The sequence below is a fragment of the Melospiza georgiana genome, chromosome Z, assembly GCF_028018845.1.
Source record: "Melospiza georgiana isolate bMelGeo1 chromosome Z, bMelGeo1.pri, whole genome shotgun sequence".
NCBI classification, from domain to species: domain Eukaryota; kingdom Metazoa; phylum Chordata; class Aves; order Passeriformes; family Passerellidae; genus Melospiza; species Melospiza georgiana.
In genome coordinates, this window is record NC_080465.1 from 75,071,266 (window position 1) to 75,084,015 (window position 12,750).

Sequence of the window (12,750 nt, forward strand, 5' to 3'; positions counted from 1 at the left end):
CTGGGGCAGGAGCATGCAGGATCCCCCTGCCCACGGCGGAGCGCCCTAAGCTCTGCCGAGGGCTCTCCAAAACATGCGGGAGGCTGAGCACGGAGCATCAGCTGCGGAGAGCCCGTCAGAACCCGCGGCTGGCCCGCTCTGCCCTGGGGCTGGCTGCGCAGGGAGCCCAGCGCTGCCCCGCGGCACGGACACACGGACACACGGACACACGGACAGCTCCCAGCTCCGCCGGCCCCGCGGGCTCTCCTCTGAATTCCTCTGGGAAATGCATGCTAAGTACTTCTCTTAAAGAAAAAAGAAAAAAATCTAGTCAATGTTATCATTCTTACCATTCTGCTGAAAAACCACAGTAAAGAATTTGCCTCCATAAAAATACAAGTGCTGGGGGAGGACAAACAGAATTCCCCTCTTTTAGGAGCTTTTCTGAGTGCAGTCGAAACCCCAATAACTTCAGCTCCCATGTTTAGGCAGAGAATTAGAATGGAAGTCAATGCCTATGAAATGTGGGCAGAATTCCAGACATCATCAGAGAGCTAGGATCTATCTCACACTGTATCACCTGGATTGTCTTTTTTGAAATCATAAACCTTTTTATCTCCCCTATAGTTGATTACCTTTTCAGTGCAGACAAACCTACGTCTAAGCAAGTGCATGTGAGGTGTTTTTACTGGGCTGCACGGAGCAGCCCCTGCCCGCAGGTGACCCACGCAGGGCTGGGGCTGCAGGGAGCAGGGGCTGCAGCCAGCACGGGCAGGAGGCTGCTGCTCTGTCCCGCTGCCAAAAATAAATCCAGCACGAATGGTGGCCCTCTGGGCAGCAGGATGCACATCTGCTCTCCTCCCTCCAGAGAGGGGCAGCTGGCAGCAGATCTCAGCAGAATGGCTAAACTGAACTTTTTCAACCCTATCCTAGCCTGGGGGAAAAAAAGGAAAAAAAAAATTAAAAAAAAAAAAATAGCAACCCAGGGCTCAGTTGTACAGATGTGAAGTGTTAAGTGTTTATTTTAAGTTCATATCACAAGCCTTTTCCAGAGACAAAGCTGATTGTGCCCTCTGGGGCTCCAGGGGCCAGCTATTTCCTAACTTAGCAGGGTGAAAAGGAATACTGTACCTTTCAGTGACATCCCATCAAGCTCAATACACAGTAGCTTTAACACTCTCCGCCCCACACCTTATAAAGGAAAAGCCACCACCACAAGGCTAAACGAATGTACACACGCTATTATTGTAAATGGAGCAGCTAAACCTTGGCAATTTGCTTCGTGGAGATTTTTTTTTCTTCCCAGTAAATGCAGCACTTTGAGCTCCCAAAAACCCGGCTTCCAATGGGTTTGTTCCAGCTTTAAATACATTAAACATCTCAATGCAAGACTGTATTTAATTCATGAATCTAAACACGAGCAAACCTGTTTTGCTGTGAGCATTTCGTAGAGAAGTGAAAAGGGGAGTTTCTTTTTTAAAAAGAAATTGTAATACAGTGATGAAAGGGTTAAGAATGCAAGAATTCAGACATTCTGTGGAGGGTCTCTAAGAGGTCCATAAAAAAGGAGCGAACAGATCCATACAACAGGAGACAGCAGGAGACAAAGTTTTGTGTTGGGTTTTTTTTTTTTTGTTTTGTTGTTTTTTTTTTTTTTTTTTGACACCCCTCCCCCCCACTTTTTTGCTGGACTGCTGCTAGGTTACCGCTGCTCCCTTCTGGCCTGAGTCGGCAGGGCAGTACAGGGGCATAGAGGGAGCAGGTCACGACTCCTCGTTTCCAGAATCATCATCATCGTAACAGTCGGCATCCTCCTCCTCCTCGTCTTCATCGTCAATGTCGTCGTCGTACAAGTCGTCGTAAAGCAAATCTGAACTGTTGTCATTGGAAGGCACTTTAGTTTTGATGCAGTACTCTGCCAGTGTAGTGGGGACCTTCACGCCATCCTTCTCTGCCTCAGCTTTGGTAGCCAAAACCTGTTTCCTGCGGGAGAAGGGCACACAGGAATGTGAGCAGGGCCGGGTGCCGGGGCTCAGCTCCCAGCCTGCGCTCCGGGCCCTGCCCCGCCCTCCCGGCAGCTGGGAAGGGAGCTGAGGTTGGCAGGACGCACCACAAACAGCACTGGAAACAGATTTGGTTCCTGCAGCCTCAGGCCTGGGAGCATGCCAAGGGGGTTTGCAGCACACACTCTCTCATGAAATCAGCTATTCCACAGGCTCTGCACTAGAGACCTGCCAGAGGCCAAAGCAAATTCCATTCACTACTGCAGGGATGGTCAGGGATTTCCTAGGGTGATTTATTGACTCTGCCGCTGACTGCTCTCCCACAGCATGCTCAAAACTGCAATTCCCACAAGCCTTTGGCAGCTCTCAGCTCCCACTGGAGGGGCAGAGCAGCTGGGGCTCATGGCACACCCCAGAGCACAGCCTGGGGCTCACAGGAGCCAAATGTTTTCCATGACCCCAAGCCAGGCCTGGCTGCTGCATCCCAGCAGGAGGAGCAGATGGCAGCCTGCCCCCTCGCCCACCCAGGGCCCTCAGTCTGCCATTCCCTGCGTGGAGTGCACCCAGCCCCGCTGGAGCCCAGGGAGTGGAGGATTCCCTGCACAGGCGGAGCCCCGCTGGCCCCACCCAGGGCCACATCCTGCCTGCCCAGCTGGCACAGACAATGCAGATGTGGCCTCGCGCCACCACTCCTGCTCCAGGCTGGGCTGTCCCTCCACAGCAGCCCTGGCCCACGCTCACGTCATCCCCCTGCAGCTCCTGATGAACCATGGACTTCTCCAAGGGCACTAGTTCCAGCTAATCCAACCCAGCTCTGCAAGCCATTGACAAATCCTGCTGAGGCTCCTTTGAATTGGAGGGACAAAATTATGATTCGTGCATGCATTAAGCACAGAAATTAGTAGGATGCAGTCAGTTTGCATCACATCCCAAGCAATGCAGGGCTTAAAGATAAGCACGGACTTAGACTGGGATTTACTAGTAGCCAATAGGTTTTGCAGAGCATCCTGACAGATTAGTCTGAAAAAAGAACAATTTCAAGACAAATCAGCCCAGTCCTCCTGCCCCAGAAGTTTGCACTGCTTCTGTGTGCTGAAAATTCTGGAGGGACCTGAAGCATGGACTTTGAATAAGACACTGAAATTAATTTCCAAATTACATTCTGCTGTGAGAAGCTGGTTTCAGCAAATTCTGGAAGCAGCCTGTTTGACAGGATTCAAAGCAGAATGCTGGTAGCCCAGCATCACAACTGGCAAAGCTTACCTTATGATTTCGGCATACTCCTTGTCTTTTCCTTTACTGTCCCTCCATTTCCTGAACATGACTGACGCATCCACATTGGCCGGGGAGAATGTGTTGGGCTCATTAAGCAAAGAGATTACACTCAGTAAGATAGTCCTGAAAGAGGTAACCACAACAGCAGAGTCAGAGCTAACGCATTCATGGGTTCTGGATGTCCACAACTTCTTTAGGTGCTGCATCATAAACTTGTTTGAAGTCATCTTGTCCTCTTAAGCTGAGGACAGTGTTTTTAAGTGACAACAGGTACTCACGAACCTCAGGCCCTGGACATTGGTGTAGGGAAGGTGATACAACACAAACCTCATCTGACTACAGCGCATCGTGTCTGTGCTTGGGACAGGGCAGCACAGAAAGCCACCATCAGACCAGAATTCAGCTGGTCTGCACTACCCACAGATGGGGTGGGGCTGGAAATCTGCTCTGTGAGCTGTTCCTGGTGGCTTGCAGCCTCCAGCAGGAAGCCAGGCCAGGCTGTTTGCCTGCCCTGCAAAGGGAGAAGGGCTGCAACGACCCAAGGCCAGCAGAAAAGGCTGCACTACTTTTCCCCTGCCCTGCCAGGTGGTTGGGAAGCTGAGGCAGGACTCTCCCCTCACTCAGGGTGCAGCAGCAGCTCTCAAGCACAGCAAGGGGAGGACAGTGTGGATGTTTTTCGATGCCCAGGCAAGGTGCCAGGGCCCAGTGGGATTCAACAGAGCCAACACGAGCCAGCCATGTAACCCCTGGCAGGCAGGTGGGCAGGCAGGCAGGCAGGCAGACAGTCCTCTGGGATTTTCAGTCAGGGGCCCTGCTCTGCTGGCATTTACCAGCTGCAAACACCATCCTCTTGTCCAGAGCTTTCTCCTGCAGTTCCTAGAACCCTGCACTTGGGAGTTGCAGCCTTTGCTGCTCACACTGTGCCTCAACCCGCACCAACACCCATATCCAGCCATCATGACAGCATCACCCATCCCAGCGGTCCTGCCAGCAACAGCTTCCCTTTCAAGTGGAAGGGACAAACAAGGGACAGGGAACAGCTCTTGAAACACAGCATTACCCAAGAGCCACTTTGCAGACCTTGATTAAAGGGGACTGGGAGCCACAGTCATGTTTGCACTGATTCAGGGGCATGTTCAGAGCACATCTACCAGATCATATATCTGGGTACAATTCCAGGAAATGCTTGGTCATTTGGATACTGAGTACCTTGAAAGGTTTTGAAAATAAACACTTGTATCTGAACAGACTGTTCAGCACAGCCATCAAGAGAGTCTTACACAATTCATTTTCTAAATTATATAATTTTGTACGAAAAGAGAACAGCAGCTCTGGAAGAAACTGTCTCATTGGGTCGGAATGATGGGCATAAGAGATCATTTTCTACTTCATCTCAAGAATTCATTTAAGAGCCCTTGATTCTCTGCAAACAGGACAGCATGTCAGCTCCAGCATCATGCAGCAGCTGTCTGCAAAGCAAACGAAGTCTAGGGAAGGCCAAGGACAGGAATTAATATCTGGATTTACCATCTGCTCTACGACACTTCCATCAACAGTGAGGAAAAGCCAATTTTCACTGTGGTGTCCAGACACCGAAGTTACTGTTAAGGTACTTAAATACACCAAGACACCTGTATTAGAAGTGAATACAGTAGTTTGATCAACTGTACCATTGTACAGTTGATTTTCTGAGCTCTTCCTTCCCATCCAGCACATCAGACCAGCTCCATCACTGCTGATACCTTTAAGAGCTGGACAATGTCGTCCAACTTAAATCTGCTTGCCTTGAAGAGGGGACAGTAACAGAAAGGCATCCCAGCATGGGCGATCTGACAGGACTAACACCACTAAAAAAGTTCAGCCATGGGACTGAAAACCTCAGCAGCAGATGCAAACTGCATGGGCTGAGTCTCTGGGATATTGTCAGGGATCTGTCTCCCCTCAGACAAGGCAGCTGTAGCATGGTAGAGCAGCCAGCAGAGGCTCACAGAAACAGACCTGTTCTTGTTTTTCTTCCTGTATCAACATAAGAAGGCTCAGACAGATCAATTTCTTCCCAAAGAGACATGATGTAGATTGGCTGGTGCTCCCAACCAGCACATCATATTACATTCCTTGTTAGAAAAGGAATTTTTTTTTTTTAAATTCCAGCTGCTATCCACATTGTAGGCCTCTCAGAGCCACCTCAAGAGGTAGGTATAGACTGGTCCAAGTGCATTTTTGCCTTCTGGTATAAAGTCAAAAGTTCTGGCCTAGGCTGCACTGACAGTCATGTTACTGGATCAAGTGGAATCTGCCCAGATCTCAGGCAGCAACAAAAGCCAAGACAAATGGGAATCCTCAAGAAACAAAGCAACAGGCAGACAGTACCTCACCTCTCTGCAGGAGATACAGGTGTGCCAGTACCTTGAATACTGTGCAGAGTCCTGGCCTGTGCAGCTCAAGGGCAGGGGAGGCCGGGGAGATGTGGAGAAGGACAATCAAAACGATCAGAGAGCCTCAACCCCTGACCACTCACTCAGCTCCATGGGACACAGGAAGCAGGATTCTCTGCCAAACACATCAGAGCTACATTCCTTCACATCTTGCTGGGTTTTGCTGTGTTTACTTATGCCTGCATCACCTTGTTCCCAGTGATGGGAAAGCCCATACTGATTGTGTTTAAAAAAATAAATGAGCGTGCTTGACACCCTCAGAAGCACAGGTGAACTCTCACAGCTGAAGAATGAATTTCCCCCTTAGACACTTCAACCCTGCTCATCTGGGGGGAAACAGTCAACACTTGGCAGGATTTACAGAATTCAGCAGCAGAGGAGCAGCTCCCTCCCACATCTTTGGCCCCTGTGCCTCCTGTCTCACACTTTGGAGCTTTCCCAAGCCAGATGGGACCCCAGCAGGATGCGCTTCTGCTGGCACTCTGCCCAACTGGGGATGGTGGCAGCAGGCTGCAAGTGAAGGACCAGTTTTATTTGCATTTGCTGAGGAATGTTTTGACCTGTCCCCCTTAAGCCCAAGATGATTCAAGAGCATTAGCACCAAAAACTGCAACTGTGGTGAGGGACAGCAGAAATTAGAGAACAAGCACAATGATAAGTTCCATGTCAGTCTCTAGGGTTGAATATAATGAAATACCCAAAATATTCGTGATTTATGTAATTAATGCCCAAAGCTGTTTCCTAACTTTGAGTTAAGGTTTGTAACCTAGTTGATTCTTTATTTGACAGTGTCTTGTAATGAGAATGAAATTCAACTGCTGTTTCAAAAGCATGGACAGGTTAGGCCTTGAATGTCTCTTGGCCTTAGTGATCCTTTGTATTTTTGTCAGGAAGAAAACCACCAGCTGCTCCCAACACCACTCAGGAGGACAGGAGACAAACAATGGAATGCAAACAACAGCCAGAACTCTGCAAAGTTGCTTCTACTGGTCAGAATACTCAAGAACATCCTGTATTGGGTGTGCAGGGCCAAGTTTTGGTAGTCAAGGTGCTACAAGGGTGGCTTCTGTGAGAAGCTGCCAGAAACTTCCTCTATGTCTGGCAGACCCTGGCAGCTCCAAGGACAGATGCTCCACTGGTCAAGGCTGGCCAACTGGAAAGAGTGGTAATGTCTCTATGATAACATACTTAATAAGAAAAAAGTTTTAATTGTGTCCAGAGAAGAATGGAGTGAGAACATGTGAGAGGAGCATCCCTGCAGGCCGGCAGGGCAGCGCAGCAGGAGGGGCAGGAGCTGCTCCAGGCTCGGGAGCTCAGATTGCCCTGCAGCCCCTGGAGCAGCCCAGGCTGAGGCAGCTGTGCCCCTGCAGCCCAGGGAGGGCACGGGGGAGCAGAGATCCACCTGCAGCCCTGGGGGAGCCCAGCCTGGAGCAGGGGATGCCCAAAGGAGGCTGTGATCCTGTGGGAGACCCATGGAGAGAGTAGCTCTCACTGGAGCAGCTGGTCCTTGAAGGACTGCATCCAATGGAAGTGTGACCCACGCTGCAGCATTTTGGACTCATGCTGGCAGAGTGAATGCAGAACTGGCACACTGTGGGAGGGACCCCATGGTGCAGCAGGGGAATGCTCCTCATCCTCAGCAGCAGGAGAAACAATGTGTGATGGACTGTCAGTAACCCCCATTCCACTACCCCCATACCCTGCTGTGGTACAGGGCAGAGCTGGGAAGAAGGGAGAGGTGGAGGGAGGTGTTTTTAAGGTCTTATTTTACTTCTCATTATCCTGCTCTGATTTTGTTGGTAACAAATTTAATTAATATCTCTAATTCTAGACTATTTTGTCTGTGATGGTGTTTGGTGAGCGACGCCTCCTGGTACTTATCTGCTGCAGAAGAACATCAGAACAACAAGCAGGTAGTGAAGGCTGTGAAGTTTGGAATAGCTCAGGGAGACTAAGGCTGGGAGCAAAAGGGTGAGCTATTTCTAGCCCCAGGCCACTTCAGGATATCTAGGAAGGGGTGCAACACACAGATGGGCTCATGGTTGAGGGATGGAGCTGACCACAGAGGCCATCACACAGGTTATGCACAAATGCAAAATGTGCTGCCATCAAGTGAGTGAAATATCCCTGGAATAGAGGACGGTGGCTGGTTTTCCAGCGTGGTGAGGCCTGGCAAATAGATTACACTGGGCCACACACATGCCGAGGCAAGAGTTACACACTTGCTACAACAGAGGCAACAACCAGCTGGAAATGTACCCAGTAAACCATGCCACTGCCTGGAACACAATCTCAGCTCTTGAGAGATACATTTTGCGGTGACATGGTACCCCAGAGAGAACTGAATCAGGCTATGGGACTAATTTTAAAAATAATCTCATAAACTCCAAAGCAAGGAAACATTGAGAGAATATATCACATCCCTTACCACCCACACACCTCTGGAAAGACTCAGAAATGCTGAAGACTGTTAAGAATTTTAGGTAATGGGACATGGAAGCACTGGGATGCAAAAGAAGCCACTTGGCTGGTAAATGCTAGGGGATCTGCTAACTGCACTGATCCTGCCCAAACTGAGCACACAAACACTGTGGGAGGAGATAAGGTTCCTGCACTACACACAGGAAAGTGGCTGGGGAAGTCAGTGTGGATTCTCCTCTCATGGGAAAAGGCAAAAACATTGGTGGGATTGTCTTTACCCAAGGACCTGGGTGTACTTGGCAGGTAACGTGGAAGGATGGGGAGACCCAGTGTGTACCTCAAGGAAATTTAACCTTGGGGGAAAACAAACTGTGCCAGTTTTGTGTCACAGGAAGTAAAGGAACAGGAACAACATGACCTGACAAAGAATGAATTTTGTGAGGAGCAAGGAGAATGTGATGATGATGTGAGCCAGGCTGGTGACAAATGATCAAGTGTGCTGCTTCTCCTGTCCTGACCACCCATCCTGATGGGGTAGAGCACAAGTCATGGATCTGGAGGGGTGGAGGAAGCCATGAAACAGGAGAATAATATCCATCTGTGAAAGGACAGGCGGGTGAAAATGTACATTTGGTACAGATATTGTTCAAGGATGCAGTTTGGGGTATATGTGTGGGTAAAAGGGATTCCAGTAATGGGAAAGGAATACAGTGGAACAGTTGGAAGATAAATATGTAGGATCAAACAAATGGTATGGAATTAAGAGTGGAGATTGTATTGAGTTTGCTGAGCTGTAGCTCATTTTCCCTTAGCAGTCCCCAGTGCTTTCCATTCATAGTTAGACAGGTATGATAACACACAATTGTTTTGGCTACTGCTGAGCAGTGCTGGCACAGCATCAGTGCTGTCTCCAACATTCCCCACTCGCCCATCAAGGGGCTGAGAGTGGCAAAATCCTAAGATGGGACATAACCAGGCCAGCTGGTCCAAACTGACCAAAGGGACATTCCATACCATATAACATCAGCTCAGACATGAAAGCTAAGTGAGAGAGGAGGAATGGGGGTATTTGTTATATCACAGTGTTTGCCTTCCGGAGCAACTGCTACAGGCACTGAAGCCCTGCTTCCTGGGAAGTGGCTGAATGTTGCTCACCAATGGTGAGTAGGGATTTGTTTTTCCCCCCTTTGCTTATGTGCACAAGCTTTTGTTATTGCTTTATTAAACTGCCTTATCTCAAACATGGAAGTTGTTTTCTTTTCTGTATTATTTTTGTTTCTCCTGTCCTGCAGGGAAAAGGGAGTAATAGACAGTTTGGTGTGCACCAGGAACCTATTACACACACTTTTCCACTAGTGGTACTTTGAAGAAGATAACAGTGATGAGACGGGCTTCAACATTTGAGATAACTTGCCTTTGGAGTATGAAACCCTGTGAATAGGACAGAAGGCTCTGCACTGTCAGCCCAGTATGTTCAGACAGACTGGTATGTCTGGTTCCCACTTGATTCAAGCCCTAAGCCCCACAAAACCTTAAATTCCCTCCCAAACCCCTCCCACCATAGCCCTTAGGTCTTGTGGAGATGGCAGGCCTTTGAGGTCACCACTGCACAACACATTCACAGTTACCTGACATTTTGGGTAGGGTTCCACCTCTCTGATGGTAGCTCTCCACTTTGTGGGTCATCTACAGGTGGGTGAAGAATTGAAATACATACATCTCCATTCTGCAAGACAGAAAAAAGCACTGAGAATAGCTTGGCTGGAGGCTGAGGCCTGATAACTCAAATCCACCATTCAGACTGTCTTCTGATCAGTTTAACCTTGTTGATATGAATATCCAAGTGCCAGCAAAAACCAACAAGGGCTGAAAATGGTTCTGAATTCTTCCTGGATCTACTTTATACCCAAGGGCTAGCCTGCAAACTGGCAAAAAACCCCAATACAAAAATCAAGCAGTTTAAAGAACCTACTGAAGTATGAAAAAATAGTAATAATGTAACACAAAACTAGATTGGTTTCCAGATAGCAAGTACTACTGCCACTATGACATAAGGTTTAATCACAGGAGACCCCAAGTAGGGTTAAAGAAAATTTGTGCTCCCACTGGTAGCTTGAGCTAGCTACAGGAAATTTTTGAATTGAGGGGTTTAATCACCATCTACTAGCTCAGGTATGAAAACATTACATCTCCCAGGACACAAGGACCTTGAACAGATGGTGTGGGGCAGGCTTACACAGCTCCCCTAGGACACATCTGTTCAAAGTACCAGATGAAAAAGCAGGAGATGCTTTCTGAAGGTTTCACTGAAAATCCCTTCCAGCATGCAAAAGGAAGAATACTCTGGCAGCATATGGAAGCCATACAGCCACATAATTCTCAATATGTGTTCTACTCACCACTCTTATGGCCTGAATATAGATTTAAAGCTCTATAATTCCTATTTAGGAAATCTGTCAACCCAATTCTCCATCAGCAACAGCACTCTGACACAACTGCTTTGTAGGAGGGCTGGAGCAGTATCCACCCCAGCTGATATCCTCCACTGAGGCAGACTCCAGGGACCCACCAGTGCCCTACTGCAGGATGGGGTGAAGGAGCAGACGAGGCCGGGGCTGGCCAGCAGACATTGGCCTCTCCAGGCCCCGTGGGCTTTGCAGCCAGCTGTGGGGCAGCACTCTTGCTGTTCCTTTTTCCCCCAGTCCAGGGCACAGACTGATGACGGGACCAGCTCTGGTCAGGACTCCAGGCTGGAAGCTGCCCACACACCTGGTCTCACATCCTTCCAACACAGCTCTGAGCACAGAGCAGGGCTGCTCACAGCAACAGCATCTGTGCCTTTGAGCCCAGGCCAGTGATCACAGCTACAGATAGCAGCAGCTCACCTGGGGGGCTGTGATCTCTATCCAGATTTCAGCAGTGCACTATTCATGCCAGATACGCTAATCTAGCAGGCCTTTGTCACTTTGAAGCAGGTTTTAGTCAAGAACACAGCAAGGCAGCACCTGGAGCTGCTGAATTCCAAAGCACATACTTACATTGCTGGAACAGTTTGCTTTAAGGAGGCAGTTTCCCTTTTAGTGCCCCAACAGGCTAGTGAAATCTTGAACTTTTATAGTATCACTCCAAGCTGAAGTTAACTTTATTAATATTAGATTATGCTCAGTCTACTCTGTTATCACTAATAATTTCCATTAGTTTTTCCTTTAACCTTTTACTGGAAGAATGCAATGCTAGTGGCCAGAGGAAGCATCTCAGCACTTGGGAAAAGTTCCTGAAGCAATCAGGTCAGCAGCATGGGGACAAGCAGATACTTGGCAAAATGAAGATAGAGGGAAGCAATGATGTGAGAAGTTTTTGTCTTGCCACAATCAGTGTTACATGTTTGGGAACTGCACTTTCATTAAAAATGTGGAGAGGTAAAGGTTTAATGGGGCCTGATGAGGTCAGCACAAAGTTCTAGAGATGAGGACAGTCAGGGGCCAAGCCTCTCCCTACATACATTTTTGAAAAACACAAGCAAGGAGAATGGGGTATTTATCTGCCATTGAGGTATATCCTCCATTTCTATCAGGACTGAGAATGGTTATGTCATAAAAATAAAGAGCAAGTGAATGCAGTTTTACCAAAGTTCAATTAGATGACCCAAGTAAACCAGAGATGAAAAAAAACACACATTGCTCAAGTCTCATTGCTCAGAACTGGAATGTCAGCCCCAGACTCTCCATCTGGTCCTACCAGCAGATTCTGTAAACTGCTACTTTCTTTCATCTTCCTTGCACTAAGAGGGGATTTTTGTCCCCCTCCTCCTGAAAACCCTCAAACATCAAACACTTTGCTGAGATAGTTTCAGTTTCATTTGAAGTTACCCCAGTGCCTCATCTTCGTTGCTCAAATGTTTCCAAAACAGCCTGCAAGCTGCTTCAGATTCCCTCAGCTTCAAGAAATACTCCTATAAACACAAAGCACAAAGCTGAGAGCTTGTGTATTTGAAGAGCAAACCCAAAATACACACATCAAGTTTTGGGTTAGTTCCTCCTGCTGCCATCAGTCGTTTCTAGTCAATTTTTCATCTTTCTCACCAGGACAGGGAGAGGTCCTTTCCAAGGCTTGCTTTTGTACATTTTATTTTGGTAGCCATTTGCCACTCACCTCCTGCATGAGGATTTCCAGATTCAGAATCAATACCCACAGTATGTGTCTGCAATTATCTGAAGATTTCAAAATTGTCTTTATTTATAGATCAAAATTCCCTGTAACTGAAATAGAGCCTTAAAGAAAAACATCATTCTTGGCTACAGGAAAGATCCTGTGCCAAGTACAAAACCTACATCACAAAACTGTCAGATAACTGATGTGAGAATGTCCCTGGACTTAGGGCAATTCCCTGGATCAGTTAATAATTAAAGTGGGTTAGTATTCTGTTCTGCACTGAAGTTTGGCAAGGTTTCTAGACATTTATTACTAAGCCATCACTGCACTTCTCACCATTTGAAGCACACCCATTCCAAGCTGGGCATTTGGCAGCAAGAACTTATCAGAAAAAGACTTTGCAAGCCCAAGATATCAACTGAGGGCTTTATTTGTTCATGGGATTGAAGAGAATGACATTCCAGTTTTCAGGTGGGTTCAAAGGA

General features: G+C 47.9%; 2 protein-coding genes across 2 annotated transcripts in view; one reads left to right on the forward strand and one right to left on the reverse strand.

The window, feature by feature from the left end:
- The window catches only part of DCAF12 (DDB1 and CUL4 associated factor 12), a 289,432-nt gene that overhangs the window by 262,800 nt on the left and 13,882 nt on the right, over nt 1-12,750 (forward strand). The window lies entirely within an intron of this gene.
- The window catches only part of UBE2R2 (ubiquitin conjugating enzyme E2 R2), a 51,598-nt gene continuing 39,823 nt past the window's right edge, over nt 976-12,750 (reverse strand). Inside the window, exons 3-5 of the mRNA XM_058043265.1 lie at nt 9,742-9,839; nt 3,246-3,380; nt 976-1,962 (exon numbers count right to left, since the gene is read on the reverse strand). Coding sequence (XP_057899248.1) covers nt 1,743-1,962; nt 3,246-3,380; nt 9,742-9,839 — 453 coding nt within the window. The 3' untranslated portion in view covers nt 976-1,742. The remainder of the gene's footprint in view (nt 1,963-3,245; nt 3,381-9,741; nt 9,840-12,750) is intronic.